At 32.5% G+C, this 20,348-nt stretch overlaps 1 protein-coding gene across 6 annotated transcripts in view; it reads left to right on the forward strand.

The window, feature by feature from the left end:
* The window catches only part of CadN (neural cadherin), a 385,766-nt gene that overhangs the window by 141,868 nt on the left and 223,550 nt on the right, over window positions 1-20,348 (forward strand). For 3 of the 6 annotated variants that reach the window (XM_088257634.1, XM_088257638.1, XM_088257636.1), the window contains exons 3-12: window positions 831-1,132; window positions 2,586-2,722; window positions 3,671-3,887; window positions 4,274-4,442; window positions 5,353-6,203; window positions 6,279-6,470; window positions 8,301-8,491; window positions 11,816-12,005; window positions 12,740-12,922; window positions 13,754-13,943. In XM_088257634.1, the coding sequence (XP_088113760.1) occupies window positions 831-1,132; window positions 2,586-2,722; window positions 3,671-3,887; window positions 4,274-4,442; window positions 5,353-6,203; window positions 6,279-6,470; window positions 8,301-8,491; window positions 11,816-12,005; window positions 12,740-12,922; window positions 13,754-13,943 (2,622 nt within the window). Of the gene's footprint in view, window positions 1-830; window positions 1,133-2,585; window positions 2,723-3,670; window positions 3,888-4,273; window positions 4,443-5,352; window positions 6,204-6,278; window positions 6,471-8,300; window positions 8,492-8,610; window positions 8,802-11,815; window positions 12,006-12,739; window positions 12,923-13,753; window positions 13,944-20,348 lie in introns of all 6 variants that reach the window. The other 3 variants (XM_088257635.1, XM_088257639.1, XM_088257637.1) reach the window with 1 other exon arrangement.

The raw sequence follows: 20,348 nt of genomic DNA on the forward strand, positions 1-20,348 counted from the left end.
CTCTGCTTTCCTCCAGCTGGATTAAAATGTAAGTATTAACAAACAAAAATACTCATGTGTGTTTGATACATAAATCTTCTTTTGAGTAAATATTTTTGGCGAGACATTTGAAAAATATTTGTTCATTAAAAATATTATTTTTATTTTTTAATTAATTACAATTCTTTTAAAATTGGGATGTTCTTGGCGTCAATATTAATATACCAAAATAAAAACAATACCTCTATTAATCAATGTCACAATAAAACATGGTTTAAATTATTAAAATCAAACACTGATTTTTAGGATCTACTAAGACGTATATATATATTTTTTTAAACATAAAAAAATCATAAAGATTTTTTCGGCTTGTTAGAGCATTATCAAACTACTGACAGAAGTTTTATAATGCCATAACAAGGCGAAACAATAGTCACAAATTAATTTTTTTCTTTTTATGTTTTAAAAAAAATATATATACAACTTAGTAAAGTGAAGCGCCTTTAAGGTAGTATTTTACGAAAATGGCGCTATATAAATTCTTTATTCTTCAAACCCTAATCCACACCTCATGGTGCATAGGACACTGCATAATATAAACACAGTGTTATCTTGATCGTTAACACACGAAGGAAAGGTGATCAGCCCTCCGCTTCAGGTACCAGTCCAGGATAATATTAAATAAATATTAGAGTGAAAAAACCACTTATCTTTATTTGACCCTCCCTGGGAATCGAACCCGGGACCTCCAGAATGGTAGCCGACCGTGCTGACTATTACACTACGGAGGCGGACAGAATAAAATCCGATCAAATTTGATAATTTTTAACATATTTTTGATTGATTTCCAGACACTGATAACCAGCGAGTGATCATTCACGTCAAGGACATCAACGATGAACCGCCATACTTCATCAACCGGCCGCTGCCCATGCAGGCCGTGGTGCAGCTCAACGCGCCGCCCAACACGCCGGTGTTCACGCTGCAGGCGCGGGACCCGGACACCGACCACAACATCCACTACTTCATAGTTCGCGACAGGACCGGCGGCAGGTTCGAGGTGGACGAGAGGTCTGGAGTCGTCAGGACAAGAGGAACGGACCTGTTTCAGCTGGACATGGAGTACGTCTTGTACGTGAAAGCCGAGGACCAGGTAAATAATGCTCTAATTATTCAGAATTATAATTTTATTAAGACTGAGATCTCAAACGTACATATTCAGAACCAGACCAGGTAAATTATGCTCTAACAATCCAGAAATATTATTTAATTAAGGCTGAGATCTCAAACGTACATATTCAGAACCCAACCGGCCGCGCTAGAGGCCAGACGTGTCTTCGCGTAGAACGTTTTTTTTCTAAATAATATGTATTATATTTGATTTGTTTAAATACCTGTATCGTAGTCATACAGGAGAAAGTGACCAAGTGCATTTTTTACAAAAACGTAATCTTTGACTATTTGATATTTTACTACCTTAATATTGCCCTGAAAAAATCCCAAAGGATTTTAAACATGGAAGTATAATATATTGACTTTTTAAAAATAACTAACTGCATCGATGTTTATTTTCTTGCCAAACAAAAGTGACTTAAATGGCCCTCCTGAACATTTTACGTTTTGTAAGTTGGTCACTTTCTCCTGTACGAATACGGTATATTTAAAAAAACTGTTTAAATTGTTTCTAAACTCCTTACTTTCCAATAACTCTTTTTCTTTAATTTCGGTAATATTACATAAATAATCTTTTAATACAAATATTTGTTTTTTGGTGTGGAAATATTTCGCATTCTTTGTGCATTATCAAACAAAACAAAACAAATATTGTCAGATTGTCATCAATAAAAAGGTATTTTTGACCCAAAATCACTTTTAGATTCCATATCCATGAAAGTCCACAATTCGTTATGAAGTATTACAAAGTAAACCCATCTCAATAAATTCATAATAATTGTACTATATTTACAATCAAAATATAAACATAAGTTAATAAATTTTCACTCAAATTTGAATAAACCATTTGAAATTTTTTACATGCTAGTTTTCTTCCACTAAAATATTAATAATAATAATCAATAACATTTTCGAAAATAAGTTATTTTTTAGCTGCAGTTTTTTTTTTAATGTGTGGCATTGAATTACACGAAACATTCTATGAAGAAAAAATCCATCAGGCCTTCAATCAAATTTGTTTCACCTTTTTTTCATTTATAATTATTTATGGTTTACTAAATACTGAAAAGTACTTCTTTGCTAAAAGAATAAAATAAAAATGAACATAAAACTAGCAGAGAGTTATTTTCCTTTATTTTATACATTTTAACTGCACAATATCTTCTTCTATTTGTGGCATGTCATGTTCCGCTGAGGTTGACTATCACTTGGTAGTAATTGTTCTTGTCTTGGGCAGCTGTAAACAGTGGCTTTGCGGTCCTGATCCCTGTAGAATCTCATATATTCCAGAGCCAGTACATTTGTCTTATGCCTACACCTTGTCGACTCTCTAATTTACTTTTTATGATTAGGTGCAATAGCTTATGCACAACTATATTATATAACAGATGAGGTTTATTAGAGCTTCAAATGTGTTTCATCAAAAATTTCAGAGTGGCAGAGTTGACGAACGAAGATTCCAGTCAACACCAGAAGAGCGACTCTCCATCGTTGGAGGAAAACGTGCTCCGCAATTCTACATGCCAAGCTACGAAGCTGAAATACCTGAGAATCAGAAGAAAGATTCTGAGTGAGTGCATTTCATGATTTGTTATTTTTCATATAAATAATTATCTTTGGCAACATTGCTATTTATTTAATACTTATGTTATCTTACATGCTATTTAAAAAAAAAAAGTTATCTTGTCAAATTCCTTGAATAACAAGGCTGTACATTTATATCTAGTAATAGTTTATTTATTTTTCTTTATGAATGTTGTACATAACAATACATTATATTTATCAAATTTGTAAAAATATTTACTGTAAATATCCGATTTTGTAAACAGTATTTAGTTCTACTGCAGTTATTGGAGTGAAATTACCACATGATAATCCACTTACCAACATAAATGTGGGTTTGGTGATATATCGTATTTGGGGCGTGTTATATCATCTGAGAGTTTGCATGACATAAAATAAGTTGTTATATAATTTCAAATGATAATTACCAATATAAATTTTCGCTCCTAAAATAGAGTGGTGTAACATATATTTTAATCCCAATTAGTAATTCTGGATTAATTTCGGGCATCGGGGAATTCAAGTGATTTTACACTCTAATATTACATCAGACTGATACCTGAAGTGTAAAACTGATATTCAATTTATTTTTCAATCAATTTACAATCAAGATGATACAAATTTGTTTTTATAAAGAGATGTTTACATTACACCAAAATAAATTTAATAAATTTTCAATGCCAAAAACATATTCTTTTTGAAATTGTGTAACATCATCAGCGTAACAATTGTAATTCATTGCAGAATAAAATGACAATCCTCTAATTTAACTTTTTTTGTGCTACAAACATTATAGAACCCACAATTGTATTGTGTACTTTGTTTAAATTATGTGTGGTTGATTATTTTGTAAATATTATATCCCTGTATATTGTACATATATATTGAGAACCTTTATTTTTTGTTTTTAATGGTAAAATATTGTATGTTTTATCTCAATTTTTATATATTTCAGCATAATATCCGTAAAAGCCAAATCTTTTGCTGACCGGGAAATTCGATACACGCTGAAGGCTCAAGGACAAGGCGCTGGAACCTTCAATATTGGACCAACATCTGGTATAGTGAAGTTGGCTAAAGAACTGGACTTTGAAGACCTTCGACAGCCTCATGTCTATTCACTAGTTGTCACCGCAACAGAAGATTCAGGAGGATTCTCAACATCAGTAGAGGTGAGCGACAATTTAGTCATTACTTTTACATCCCTCAAAATCATTATTTTGATTTATAATATTCTCTTTTTGATCACATACTTTTATATCAATGTAAATATAATGTATGAAAAAATAGATCTATTTATATTAAATGTGAACACCAAACACTGATTTTTAGAGTCTACTCTACTCTAAAAGTCAGTGTTTGATTTTAACATTTAATTCATAAATTAAAATGGAATTCAACAAATTAAACGCCAAATCTATAAATAAATAGATCTTTCGTTAATTTATGATATGGAGAATTTATTGTACACATTATTTTAGTGTTGAAATAATATAACTATTGCTTTTATCAAAAACTCCTATGACTTTTTTTATTGTATCGCTTTTATTCTTTGTAGCTTACCATTCGAGTGACTGATGTGAACGACAATGCGCCCAAATTTGAGTTGCCTGATTACCAGGCCCATAACGTGGATGAAGACATTCCACTTGGTACAAGTATTCTCAAGGTGAAAGCTATGGATTCTGACTCAGGCAAAAATGCAGAAATTGAGTATTTAGTTTCAGGTAAGTCTATATTGATTTATTTTATTTTTTACTACAAATATCCACGAATGTATGAGTGAGGAAAGAACGATTAAACAAATTTATGAGGCGAATGTAGTTGGAAAAAGAAGCAGAGGAAGACCGAGGAAAACCTGGGACAATCAGTTATGTCAAATACTTGAAAGCGGCCGGGTCAGGAGTCGTAATAATCGTCGGGTATGTATGAGGAGATGCATGAATGTAGAAGAGGCTAAGAATGTTTGCAAAGACAGAGTGGTGTGGCGTTCGATTCTCTCTGCCTACCCCTGCGGAGAAGCGGCGTGATGGTTAGTTAGTTAGTTAGTTCTAATATCCACCTAACTATATGAATGCTAGAGACATCTATGAAACTTATGGTTGAAAGCAATGTCATTAAGCGAAGAAACAAACCAAAGTAATTTTCAACCAACGCCATCTTTTGTATGCATATACAGTAAGACAAACTTAATGCGGGAGATATGTTTCAATAGGTTCTATCACTATACAAAACATTTTTTTAAATGTTGTCTTTACACTCATGTCCCTAAAGAGTAACTGTTACTTACTAATTTTTTGTTTACCCGATAGGGATGGTATTTATGACTTTTTCTTCGTTAATATTCCTTTCCAGCTTAACTTATGATGAGATTAAGAAGTTGTTACGTAATTGAGCATTTATTTGGATTTGATCGCCCAGGCCATGAGAATTCATGCGACCAGTAAAATAATAAATCATTAGTAATTTTGGGAAATTTCCATACCACGTACAATTTAGCAGTGTAATATTGAAATAGCTTTAAATAGGAACTTACTGAAGATGCTTTAATTTATTAAAATATTTACCATTACCTATCTCATTTATTGTGTAACCATTCTGTATACAAATCTTAAATAAATATCCTTTTTTTTTCAGATGATCATTTTAGTGTAGACTCCAGTGGCATAATTACCAATAACAAGCAACTGGATGCCGACAATAACAACGCTTATTATGAGTTTGTCGTAACTGCAAAGGACAAGGGTGAGCCAGCCAAGACAGGTACCGCGACTGTACGAGTTTACACAAAGAACAAGAATGACGAAGAACCTAAATTTTCTCAACAAGTATACACACCTAATGTTGATGAAAATGCTGGTCCCAATACTCTTGTTACAACTGTTGTTGCGTCAGATAAAGATGGTGATAACGTACGTTTTGGATTTGTGGGAGGCGGAACTAATTCGGGACAGTTTGTCATTGAAGAAATTACAGGAGTAATTCGTTTACATGGAAAAGCTATCTCTTTAGACCGAGATAAGTATGAGTTGAATGTCACCGCTCTCGATGACGGCGCGTGCTGTGTCAATGGAGATACAACAATTCACACATCAACGGCTGTTGTAGTGGTGTTCATTACTGATGTAAATGATAACAAACCTATCTTCAAAGAATGTGGAACTTATTACCCCAAGGTTGAGGAGGGTGCACCAAATGGAAGCCCTGTAATAAAAGTACATGCCACGGACGAAGACAAAGGAGTTAATGGTCAAGTTAAATACTCAATTGTACAGCAGCCAAACCAAAAAGGAACTAAATTTACCGTAGATGAAGAAACGGGGGATGTGTCTACAAACAAAGTTTTCGACCGTGAGGGGGATGATGGAAAATTTGTTTCTGTAACCGTAAAAGCAACTGATCAAGGAGAGCCTTCCTTGGAAGGTGTTTGTTCATTTACTGTAGAAATAACTGACGTAAATGATAATCCACCACTGTTTGACAGACAAGTAAGTCCCTTTCGACCAAACATGAAAAAATACATTGTTGCAGGATTATTAAAGTAATACATAATTGTATTTCAGAAATATGTAGAAAATGTCAAGCAAGATGCAAGTATCGGAACAAATATATTAAGAGTATCAGCATCTGATGAGGATGCAGATAATAATGGTGCTATTGTATATACACTGAGTGCACCGTACAATCCTGGAGATATTGAATATTTTGAAATTCAGCCTGAGTCTGGATGGATAGTTCTAAAGAAGCCCTTGGACGTAAGTATAATAAAATAGATACCTTTGATTAAGGATAGGATAAGATACCCAGAATAAAAGGTGTGTGAGACGCGAATGGTCTATACATTTGTATATTTCCTCCCAAGAAGATGGTTTGGTGAATGAAAGCTTCCAGACCTAGGATTGTGAGACTGGTTGTGGCCCTGTACATTACTCTGTAATATAAACATAAGCCCGCTTTTATCGCTATTCCGTAAATACTGATCCTGGTTCTTGCGAGCAATCATCCATCAAAGGAAGAAACTGTATCTATATGAGTCTGATGGAACCGGCAGCAGTACATAGAAGCCAGCTCGTTAGGTAGCTTATTTCTTCCTTTCAGCACTGTTAGTTTCAGTTGCGGCTTGGTCCCAACAGGCCAGGCGACACTAAGTACATCTTATTATTACCATGAGTTTATTTCTACGGCACCTCTTGCATATAACTCTTGTCGTTTTACTAAAATAACCATGTACAGTACTATAAATAAAACCAAAATAACAACTGCTGTAAATATTTCACTGTCAACTTTTTATGTTTAGTTGTAAAACATGTACAGTTTACGTATTACAGCACTTCTGTATATCCTGCGCACACATAGTTATTGATTATTATTTGAGATAATTTGGAAGGCTTTCAGCTTTTGGATATACTTTTGTATGTACATGTTTTGTTACTAACGTGTGATGATTTGGTTTTGTTGTGGCCAGTGGGCAGAGTAGGGGGTCACGTAGGAGGCCGCCACTGCAGATTGGCAGCAAACCATGGCTACTGTCACCGATGGCCTTTCTTTCATACCTTTTGTACATTTCCTTTATCTCATTCCATCAGACGACATCTCATGATCAGGCTCATACTGTATAATATTTCATTTGGTGGTTTGTTTTCAGGGAAGGAGATGTGGAATTATATAATATCTTATAAATATATATTTTGTATAAATATATGTGTTGCGGGGACAGTCAGGATACTAAAAACAATTGTAAAAAGATAAAGTATCCTGACTGTGAACCGGAAGTTGTGACATATTCCTTCTGTGAAAGGGGCGACGTACTGTAATATAAATATTTTCAATACTAAACGTCCATCGTTTTATTTTAATTTCAATGAGTGTCGTTCCATTGTAAATTAGTAAACATGAGGTCAAGATAAATTAACTTTATGACATCCTGACCTTTTCCTACCATTTTATGAGAATGCAAAGCTCCGCATGCCATGCCTGCTTTCAAATTTTATTTTTTAGTTTAGTTCTGTATAAATTTTAAGTAATTTTTGCATATTATATTTCTTGTGTATATTTGAATCTTGTAAATTATTATCATCATCATTTTTTTGTTCTTTTCAACTGCACAATTGTTTTCTTCGGCATTGGCCACATCCAGGGATGTTATCCAGTAAGTAGGTATATGATATATCTGTATATCAAGTATAATGTGTGGATATATGACATCATATCCTGTTCAGTTGCTAGAACGACTGAGGAATGATTGTTCTGTACAGTAGCTTAAGTAGTGTAAAATATAACTTTATTATTTTATTTTTATTTTCCTAGCATTAAATTACTTTTGAATGGAGACCTGATTGAGTGGTGTCATGTTGGAAGAATGAAGTCACAGAAAGGTAGTTAACTGTCTTGATAAAATGTTCACAAGTCAAATTGTCGCAGTCATTGATATCTATTTATTTCATTGTTATTTGTGACATTATTGAGTAAATTTGTTATTATTATGATTTGATTAAGTTGTTTAGCAATGGAGGTTATTTTGTTGTTGTTATGATTTTGTTTGCCCCCCGCTGACCTTTGATTCCGCTCCCGTGTTCCGCTACTAGCGAGAGAGATACCGCCTGCGGGTGCGCGCGGCGGACCAGGGAGAGCCGCCCTCCCACGCGGACGTGGACGTTGAGTTAGACGTCGTAGACAGGAACAATAAGCCTCCTCTGTGGAATGAGACCACGTACGGCCCCGTTCACATCAAAGAGAATGTCACAGTGGGTACAGTAGTGACCTGTGTAAAGGCAAGGTTGGTATCACCCTGGGCGAGGGGCCGCGACCAGTCGCGACCTCTCCTCCCGGCCCCCAGACCCCTAACACTACTAACGACGTGGTTTTCTTTGTTTCCATTTACCGTTTTCCCGCTAGCGAGAAACTTACAAGTTGGAAGCAATGGCTCAAGACAAGGGCTTTCCTCCCTTGACCAGAACTGTGGAAGTACAGATAGATGTAGTGGACCGCGCTAACAACCCGCCCGTGTGGGACCACGTGGTGTACGGACCCATCTACATTCGAGAGAACTTGCCCGTCGGGGCCAAGGTCGTGTCGGTCAAAGCCAGGTCTGTGGCCTCAGTGTTTGGCGCACGGGCACCGCACGCAGCCCCATCACTATTTGCACGCAGTGTGGTGTGTGGCGTTACAACCCCGTCCCATATTCGTACTCCGTACTTTATGTTACTAGTCTCATTAGATGGTGTCTCATTAGCGGCAGTTGTGACGCCCAGCGCGAGTAAGTAACCGCTCAGCTGCCATTCCAACCCGGCTCACTGAATGTTGTTGCACTGTCATACACATGGGGACGGGTATAAGCTTTGGTGTTTTCTATTAACAATATATGACAGAATCACCCCAAACATTGACGCATTTTCTTCTTATTTTTAATTTTCATATGCATTTCATTATATTCTCGTGCATTTTCGATGAATCCATATTTTTTTTGCAAAATCACTTGGTTTTCATAAGGTCTTCCCAGATATAGTCCCACTAATAAAGCAACACTAGAAGGGATGCACTGCTTCATGAAAGAATTTTGGGAACACAGGTAACACGTATGACAACCCCACAAAAAAAAAAGAAAATGAAAAATGAACACATACTAACCTCACTAATTACTAATATTATGCATAATGAAAACTGAAAGGAATTATTAATGATAAAACAATAATGTTAAAAATAAAAAAATAAAAAACTTTTTGGATGAAAAAAATATATATTGCCACTTTCTGCGCAAACAAAATATTTATATTTTTGCAGCAAGTACATACATCTCTTTTCTCCTTTTAAAGGTTCTAATTCTTTTAATTCTTCTGGCAATGCAAAATTGAATATTTTTCTCACTATATTTGGAAGAAAAACAACGCCTGTAGGAAGATATACAACACCAATAGTTCGCATGAAGCTGGGCTAATAAAAAAAATTGATTTTCTACTTAGAATACTGTTTCACTTTTAATTTATATTTGCTGTAACTGATTCCAGTAATATTTAGTAGCAGTCATTCATATTATATTGAAGGGCTGTTCTGTAGACAATTATATATTTAGTTTTATTTGATTTTTTAAATAAATCAATTTTACTTATGGATATTGGCAATGGAAATGGACACCATTGTTTATTTGATAATATTTACAGAAGTAAAATTTAAAAATACTTTCTTACAAATTAAATTAATGTCAGTTTACACATATTCTGATTGAAAAATGTGTATTTCATAGTATTTTTCTGTTTAAAGCAAATATATTGATATATGAGTGCATCTGTGTAGTTGCAGTAAAAAATTTGAGCTTTTCTTACAGTGTTCTTTGTTTTCATAAATGTAGCAGAATAGCCCTTATTAATAATAAAAAATCGTAAAATGGAAGCATTATTCATATAACTTAAATTCATAATATTTAGTTATTTGAAGGTATCTACTCTATTTGTATACAAAATATTTATGTATGTTGGTAGTATGCATATCATTTGAATGTGTTAAAATTAGCTTTCACATTCTTCGTGATAGCTTTCATTGAAAATTAACGATCATTTATTTAATTTCACTTGAAGTAAAAATTTTAATTTTAAAGAATAAAGTATCATAAAAATATTTTTTCCTTGGAAGTAGACATCATCGCCAAACAGCATTGAAAGTAACATTTTACTTATAGGCTTTAGAGCAGGGAAAAGTAACTGAAGCACTTAAACAATATTTGAGTAACCACAATTTATAAAATACAATCTCTTTTTTATGTAGTTTTTGGCAAAAAACCAAAGACTCTTCTGTGCATTTGTGCATTTGCAGAAGGCATACGATGAAGTTGATCTAATGTAATTATGGAATGTATGAGAGTATGGAGTGAGCAGTAAACTTATCCAGGACATTGCAGCCTCCTACAAGGATAGCACTGCATGCATTATGGGAAGTGGGTTGTTATCATCTCGGTTTATGTCTAACGATGTTAAACAGGGATGTCGCCTAGATGTTTGTTCTAAACAGGATAATTACATAAAAGTACTGAAAGGTCTAAATATTGGAGCTTAAACGATCCATCTGTCTGCCTTTTGTATGCTGATGATGCAATGTTTGTTAACTAACTCTAAACTAGCTGTGCACAATGGAGTCCTGGTACTAGCCCTATGTGTGGAAGCGAAGCATAGAGTTGGAAAAAGAAGGATAAAAATCAGTATCTAGTCAATATGCATCACTCAGACGAATGTGTGGCAAAATATGATAGATGTTGAGAAAGGTAAAATAAGAAAGGAATTCAAAGGTACGTGTTTAAATGGTTCGACACCTGGAATAAATGAGTGACGAAAGAACGGTCTAAATATGTATGAGGTAAATGTAGTTAAGCAGAGGAAGACGGTAGAAAACTTGGTATGATCGAGTACTAAAAATATTTGAAAGTGAACAGCTCAGGAGTCAGAATAATCGGCGGGTATGTATGAAGAGATGCATTAATGTGGAAGAAGCCAAAGATTCTATTCTATCTGCAGTAAAGCGATGTGATGGTTTGTTAGTTACTTTTTATTTATGATGATATTAAGTTACGTTTAAGCACGTCTTTATTTACCTCACAAAATTCTCAAGAAGTGGCAGTTACAACATAGTCCTTAAAAAATATCATATACACAAGTTTGGTAAATTCAAGTTCAACGGATGTTTAAACATGTGCAGAATGGTCGATGTTACACAAGTCTGTAAAGTGATCGCTAGCCAATTATAGCTTGTAAGCCCTGTAAATTCAAAGAATTATATACTGTCTTCACATAAAAAATATTTTGTAGACATTTATATTTACAATATACATACATCTAAATTTTATAATACATTTTCAAAGTAACTTAACTTTTGATTCATTCCACTGATATATGATTTACACCAGCATAACTGGAGTAAATTAATGTTGATTTATTTATTTAAATGATTTAGGATTTTCAATAAGTGCCACATTACTTTTTCCCTGGTCAATTAGGTTATTAATTGTAGTACAAAAAAGATAAAATGAATGTTGTCTCGTGAACGTTGCAGTAGTGTCGTTGTAATGCATGCCTTGCATCTCTACGAAGCCTAATATAATTTTTAATTTCCACAGCTCGGGTATAGAAAATAACCCAACGGTATTTTATCGACTAATGCCCGGATCAACTGCTCAGACAAATAAATTTCACACATTCTATTTGCAACAAAGAGCGGACAACGGGTTTACATGGGCTGATATAAAAGTCAACCATCCCCTGGACTATGAAAGCATCAAGGAATACAATTTGACCATTCGAGTGGAGGTAAATTTCTTTGAATATCTTGCTTTTACAAATAGTTTTCTTAGTTTTTATTTTAAATCTATTAGTAGGTATATAATCAAACTGAAAATTCAAATAAAAGATAGGGTATAATTTAATTTAAAACTACTTGGCTGATAAAAGGGCACTGCAAAGAAGGTTACTTTTGACTGGTGTAGGGGATTTTTATTATTAATTTTTTATATTTCTATAAAACTTTGGTTACAACTATCAATTATTACTTTCATCCCTGACAGCCCCTACATCTACTACTGACCATTACCCACACTGATGATGCACTGTATCAAATTGGTGCAATGTTAAATGTCCTGCGCTACAGATACCAGTCCAGGATAATATTGAATAAATGTTAGAGTGAAAAAGTTCTTAAATTTATTTTTACCCCCCTGGACATCGAACCCGGGATCTCCAGCTATGTTACCAAATACTCTTATTATTATATTACGGAGGCAGACAATTATCCAAACAAAAATCCCCTACATCAGTGATGAGCAATTTTTTTTGCAGTGCCCTTTTTACAGATAATTACTATTAGGATGATTAGTACTATGTAGATTATAAATGTTTATTCGATATTGCCCCTAATATTTTTCCAATCATTTTCTCAAAATTATCACAACTTTTGCATTGCTGCTTATTAAGAAAATTGTTTTCAATAATTGATATCCTTCTTGTATTGGGATATATGATTGATTTGAATTTTCACTTGATTTTAGAACAACGGAGCTCAACAACTGGCTTCTGAGGCCACAGTCTATATCATGTTGGAGGATGTGAATGATGAGATTCCTCTATTTACTGAACGAGAACAGGAAACCGTTTTGGAAGGAGAACCCATCGGAACCAAAGTTACACAAGTCAATGCTATCGATAAAGATGGAACATTCCCTAACAACCAGGTAGATTTTATTACCATTTTTCGAAAACAAATTTTATGCAAGGTTTGCTAAATGTCCAAAAGTAATGAAGAATACTAACATTTTTTATTTATTTGTACTAATATCAGGCATTGGATTTTTAATTCTATATCTTTGCTATTGCTTATATATGCTTTGTATTGTAAATAATGTGACTTATAATCTAAATGTTGTAATTAATAAATAAAACTCCACAGAAAAAAAACAGAAATAATACTTATATTTTTGGTATATTATCCGTTAGGTGAAAAATCCAGTATCAGATAATTAATTAATTAATTAATGTTAGTAAATAATCAAAAATTGTCATCAACTGGTCAAATTATAAGCATATTAAACTAAAATATTATTTCAGGCTCTCTCCTAAAAATATATATGTGAACTTATTCTGAATTAATCTCACATATAATATAACAGTGAATACATAGTCACATTATATTAAATATTACCGTAGAACAGGGCTACTTGAACTTTGATGTGTTGCTTGAACCCAGTACAAAAAAAAAATTAGATCTGTATTTAGTCTACAATAATGAACGTATCGACACGATTCATTGTTTCCCTGACAGGTGGCACTTATTGTCAGGATACATTCATTATTGTAGACCAAATACATATTTAAATATCTTTTTTGTACTGGGCTCAAGTAACACATCAAAGTTCAAGTAGCCCCATTCTACGGTACCGTTAGAACAGAACTCCAGTGAGCATTGTAAATTTATATTTACTAACTGTAATCTCCATTGTTAAAAAAATATGCCTCTGGTATTAATTGTTCATGTAACTTTTTCTGAACTTTGTATTTTTTCCTAGGTATACTACTACGTTGTGGACTCTCCCAGGAACGAAGGAAAGGACTTCTTCGAGATCAACCTGCAGACTGGAGAGGTGTTCACCAAGATCGTGTTCGACAGAGAGAAGCAAGGAGCCTACGCCCTGGAGGTGGAAGCGAGAGACGGAGCACCGTCGGCCCGGCCCAACTCCAACGCCCAGCCAAATTCAGGTTAGTGACTGCAATAAGAATATTTATTGTGTGAATTACAGCTCTTCCTCTTGATATGTTTTCTATCGTCATCAATATTTTTTTGAAAATTTCATTAATCGATTCAGCAGTCACTTTGTGGTAAAATCTATCCATTTTTAATATAAGTTTACCTTAGTAAATACCACTATTTCTTAAAATCTACTGTGACTATTTTTTTGAAACTTGTAAAAACCCATTAAAAAAGACACTCCCTAATCACCAATTTTTTTGTGTTTTTTACTTTTATCTAGTGAAGATCGTTAAATGTCGTGCTTTTTAAGCAATAAGGACCCTTTGGGATTTGAAAAAATGATTAAAGATTAAAATGAAGAATTTTTGTAATTTCAAACTAATTTTTTTTCTCAGTTATATGCCTAAAATTATTAACTGCCAGCACCTTATATTTATTTTGGCATCATTTTTATTTTTAAAAGTGTGCAAGATCCTTCCCGAATTATTTTACATACTGGGAGACACTTAAAAACATGATTTTCAATTTTTATTAAACTCACAATTTGACCAGTATTCACACCATTTTAGATGAATATAAAGGATTTGGATACACTCAAAATGTTGTGATTTCAAGTCTTTTAACTATTCCGTGTTCTACATTTTATAATAATACAATTTTCCAGATTCTGTCAACGTTAAGCTTATACACAAACTCAAATTTAAGTGCTTCTCGTATTCAACAACAAAAACGTGTTTTTAAAAGGAATAAACGCAACAAGCGCTTGACATTTTATTTTAAAAAAAATACTCTCAAAGTTTTACTCTCTCATTTTAATACAAAAGTTTAATTCGGCTTAATTTTATTAAAACTGGATTTTAGGACTATCACTTTTATCTTAGCTAAAACATCAAAGCATAGTAAAGTCAACAGAAAACTTCGTTAGAAATCGATAGCATAAATACAGTACTATCCTTAAGAACTGTAAAATTAGGAACCGTAAATATGAAGTAAAATGCTACGGATTTTTTATTACATAATTTTTAATAGTTAAATTCTAAGAATGGGGACCCTCAATTGTACTGGCGCCTTTAAGTAAATTTCAGTGCGCATTTAAACGTTCTATGACTTATTCTACTTTTTTATTTTATTGTTCACGGGATATTATGTACTATATATATAGATATTTCGGTATTTCACTCGCTCCGGCCTTTTATTATAGTTCCGTAGAATATTATGACCTAAGCCATTTTCAAATTTACAATCCTCCTTGTGTGTCAAAAGGGTTTCGACCCCATATTATGGGAATATTCTCAAAAGTCCATCGTACTATGTGTAAAACGTCGAGAGTAAACAAATTACTTTTATTATTCAACTAGCCAATTCAGATAAAAATAAATCAAATGTGACTTGCGAATATATGTCGTTTGCAAATTAAGTGAGAAAAAAATATGTAAGACTCCGGTAATTAAAGCCCGAAATTTAAACTTAAACATCAGAGTATTCATATGAACTATCTTATTTATTATGTTCTTTTTTTGACTAGTAATTCCAAAGAATATGTTAACGTTTCATCCTTAATGCCAAACCTAAATCACCCCCTCCTGTGTAATAAATAATTAATTTATTGGATCATTTATATAGCCCCGTTTTCGTGAGAAATCACTTCAAGAACGCTTTACAATACACAGTAATTTTAACATTTAAAACAAAATAAATGAATACTTTTATAAACATCAATATATGGAATATAGTATGTAATACAGATAATATATATTTAAATATACATATATAAATAAACAAATATATTATAGTTACATACATTCGTACATACATGCACAAACATATACATTATTATAAACCACAAAATTTAATTTAACACGTGAATGATTTAAATGTATTTTTTCCGGTACATTTTTAACTTAGTTTATTGAAATATCGCGGAAAAAATTTTAACTGTGACGGAGGCATACAAAAACAACAAAATAGATTTCCGCTAAACTTAATAATTTACCCCTATTTGACATTTCAAATGCAAAAAAATATTTGAACTTTATTATTTCAATTCATTTTGTTATTCGTATTCTTAATTATCTCATTGGGACATGTGTTGCTAGTGTGACCGTAAACAATGCATCCAATCATATTGAAACAGGGGCTCTGATTAAATTTATTTCAGTCGGCCATCATTGTTCCCGAGGGACTAATAGTTAATAGAACAATTGCCTCGGAATTTACATATTATCCTCTCTTTGTGTTCACACCCGTGGGTACTCTCGCTCCGAAACTACAACTGCCCTTTGAGGCAAATTCAAAGGGAAATTTAGCAATTCGGACATTCTTAGATCGGTATCAATAGCCTCGTGTCGCAGTAGAGTGATGTAAGCTAATGACTATTGCTATTCTCTATATTTTCCCTCTCAGTTATTATGTAATTTCATTAAACGAATAGCTAATTTTTGTAGCTATATATATGCAACTTTCAATCCTCTGTTACGAAATTATGAGTACTTATTTATTTGTTTTTTTCATACAAATACTATATTAAAGGTACTGGCACTCATTTTACGACAGTATTATACTCAATGTTTTGTCTGCCTACAAAGCGTGTTTGGTTACCGTACTGGAGATGTCAGAAAAAATATAATCTATTTTTTTCATATCACCCTCTACTTGTACCTGAAGCGCAGGACTGATCATTTTGCCTTCACGTAATAAACGATTTTGATAACACTGCGACGATGAGTTGATGCCTTATACACCATTAGGTGCGAACGAGGGTCAGAAAGAATGAACTTTGAGGGTCGCTTGTGATTCTCCGTGTGAAATCGAAAGAAAACTACTCTGCTAGCATCATTTTCTGGCAATCCACATGTGAAAATGTGTACAATTTTAGATGAACATATGTAGTACTCTATTCTTATAAAAATATGTTACATTTCGAACCTGTTACATTCTTAACTTGATTTTTCTTTCTAACCAAATTTATTTTATTGAGGGTTACCTCGCAATTATTTGATCTACCAGAAATCCGAATATCATAATGAAACCTTAAATAAAATATAACCTTAATTCTGCTAATGTTATTTCTATGTTATCTTGATATTAAAATATTCTCAGGTCTTCGCTGAGTTCTTGGGGGTAATATTTTCCCCCGATCTATGGTTATAGTCTACTTTATCAGAGCCTCAAAATTTTCAATTTTCCTTTGGGTTATATAACAAGGATTTTATATTCACATTATACCCACTTCTCCTAAAGTCTAGGCAAAATTTTCGTAAAATATTTTAGCCGTACCGAGGAAATGTATTTATTCAGGTGAGATGATTATATGGATACTACTACGTATAATATTAAATTGTAAACTATAACCTGATGGTGTACGCTAAGTATTTACGTTTTGTGGTTTAATTGTATTTTGGGCAAGGATGTTCAAAATGTTCGGCCGATCACACTAGGGCAGTTTTAGGAATGTTTTTCTTCATTAATTCAAATTGTATTTCGTATAGATAAAAAAAAAAACACTTATCACAGATTTGGATATCTTCATATGATGAGATGTTTGATATTTGATATAGATGAGACTTGAGATATTCCATACTACTGAATTGAAGGTACGTGTACCATCACTTATCATTTTTCTACGAATGCTCAAAGTTTTGTTAACTGTTTTTTTAATATGAGTGGGTTAGCATTAAAACCGCCCTCTATAAATATGTATATATATATATATATATATATATATATATATATATATATATATATATATATATATATATATATATATATATATATATATATATATATATATATATATATATATATATATATATATATATATATATATATATATATATATATATATATATATATATATATATATATATATATATATATATATATATATATATATATATATATATATATATATATATATATATATATATATATATATATATATATATATATATATATATATATATATATATATATATATATAAATATATATGTATATATATATATATGTATATATATATATATATATATATATATATATATATATATATATATATATATATATATATATATATATATATATGTACTATTAATTATGAATTTCATGCGGTACAAACCTAGCTAGATAGGTACTTTATTTCGAAAGTACCTAATCACTTTACCTAAACTTACCCAAAGACGAACCACCAGATTTTAATATATTCAAATAAATCTACTCAACTTGGGCAGATTATCTCCGGTTGATTAAAATCGACTGATGAATAATGATAACATAATGTTTCGTAAAACTTTGTTACCCTACTTCGGGTTCTACACTTTGCTCGCTGATTACTCCTTAAGGGCCGCTCCCACGCAGGCAGTGCTTTGGTTGAGTGGGTAGATGAGAGCTATTGACACATAAAATTATGTCGGCCTATTTTTTATAAACTATGCCTAAATCATTTTCATTTACAATTTGCAAGAGACGGTTTGATCGTAAAATTTCGATGTTTTCTAGTTATTGGTGATAGTATCAAATGAAATTCAGTGTGTTTAATTTGTTTGCTAAAAACGTATTTTTACATTGTTCTTAAGATAAATAGTTTCTTTTTTAAAGAAACTATAAACTGTATATTTTTGTTTACGATATGTATTTTTTTCATTCAGAATTTGGAATAAAATTATTGATTTTTTATTACTTAAACAATCGCTCTCGGAGGCTGATTTTTTTTAATACTTGTTTTTTCTATGAAAACATATTTTTCCATCTCAATAAGTTTTTAATTAGACTATCGTTGCATTTTCATTTAAATTAATTGAGATTTTTTTGCCAGATAAATAAATATAAACAAACAAACAAACATACTCATAGTTACATAAATTATGACATAGAACAACTTTTGTCAATTATTATTAAGTATAATAGGGAGATCCAGCTTTAGAGAATACAACACAATATATGTTGTGATATAACAATTGTATATGACCAGTACCCTCAATGAAGAATAGGTAAAGAGCTTTGATACATTTTCATACACTTTGAAATGAATACAGAATATTTGAAAAAAATAAAGTACCCACTATTACACACCCTTATCTGCACTCAATGGTGCAAAGGACACTGCATCAAATTGATACAATGTTAATTTGATCATTTGGTAAGGCAATCACTTCTCCGCTTCAGGTAATATATTAAATCAATATTAAAGTGAAAGAAACAGTTATATTTATTTCGCCCCCCCCTCATTCCAGGGGATTGAACCCGGGACCTTCAGCACTGCAGCCAAATGTGCTAACCACTACACTATCGAGACTGAAACTTACCCACTACTTAACTGATATGTTTGCGACGCAATTATATCTTATGTCTTTACTATTCATATATTTATATATTACTAGGTACGCTGAGGTAAAGATTTAAGTGGGTAATCCGTGAAACGGTTTCCTTTAATTATAATATATAATGTAAAGGTGTATTGGTGTCGGTTGTGGCAGGTGGTTCACTAAACTCGGAACATCTCTGACCATGTTTCGTGCTTCACCGCCGCAGTTTATGGCACATCTTACCCCCGCTCAATTTCACCAACTTAGTTACCCTCCTTAAATATGTATCGATTTCACCGGGGCGATATGGAAATTAATTATTTACTCCCAACCCTCGACTAAACCAACCAACCACCCGGATTTTTCCAAGTAACGAAATACCGGTGAAATTTAAATATTAACGTTTTAAGTACCTATATTATTTTTGATCGTTAATTATTTACTATTGAATTTACTTATTTGTAAACACGTGTAGGTACGTGCCTAATTTCAGTAACCAAAAAACTTTTGATGCTTTTACTTCTACGTCACTGTATTTGCATGCATTTTTTGTTGTTGAATATTCATGTATCTACTCATACATTAATTATTCTTATTAATGTCTTCCATGGTATTTTCATCCAACTACATTCGCATCAAAAGTTTGTATTATCGATCTTTCTTGCCTCATTTGTTCCACATGGCCAAGCAATGTTATCACACCGGTCTTAATTTGAGATATTTTTTAAAATATCAAAATGACAAAATATGTTTGTTTCGCTAACAATCGATTCAATATTTTGAGTTTGTCCAAATACTTAGTCACAAATCTGGGTTTCTCCACTAAGGAGTTATTTTACTTTTTTTCATCTAAACATAGATAAAGAAGAATATGGAAGTCTGGATATTTACAGAGCTTACGACCTGTAATAGCCTCATAAAGTGATCACTTTACATACGTGTAACATTCATCATTCTATCCATCATCTTTTTTTGTTTATTTAATAATATGATGCGGTACTCTATGAACCATTGGGTGTGGATAATAGTTTGTAAAATATTATAATTACTTTAAAGCAGCACAGTACGTCACGTTACCCACGCAGAAAATAATTAAGTTTTTCCTATTTTGACTT

Source organism: Brachycentrus maculatus, unplaced genomic scaffold, assembly GCF_059751285.1.
Source record: "Brachycentrus maculatus isolate JH-2025_06_01 unplaced genomic scaffold, ASM5975128v1 h1tg000086l, whole genome shotgun sequence".
Lineage (NCBI taxonomy): Eukaryota > Metazoa > Arthropoda > Insecta > Trichoptera > Brachycentridae > Brachycentrus > Brachycentrus maculatus.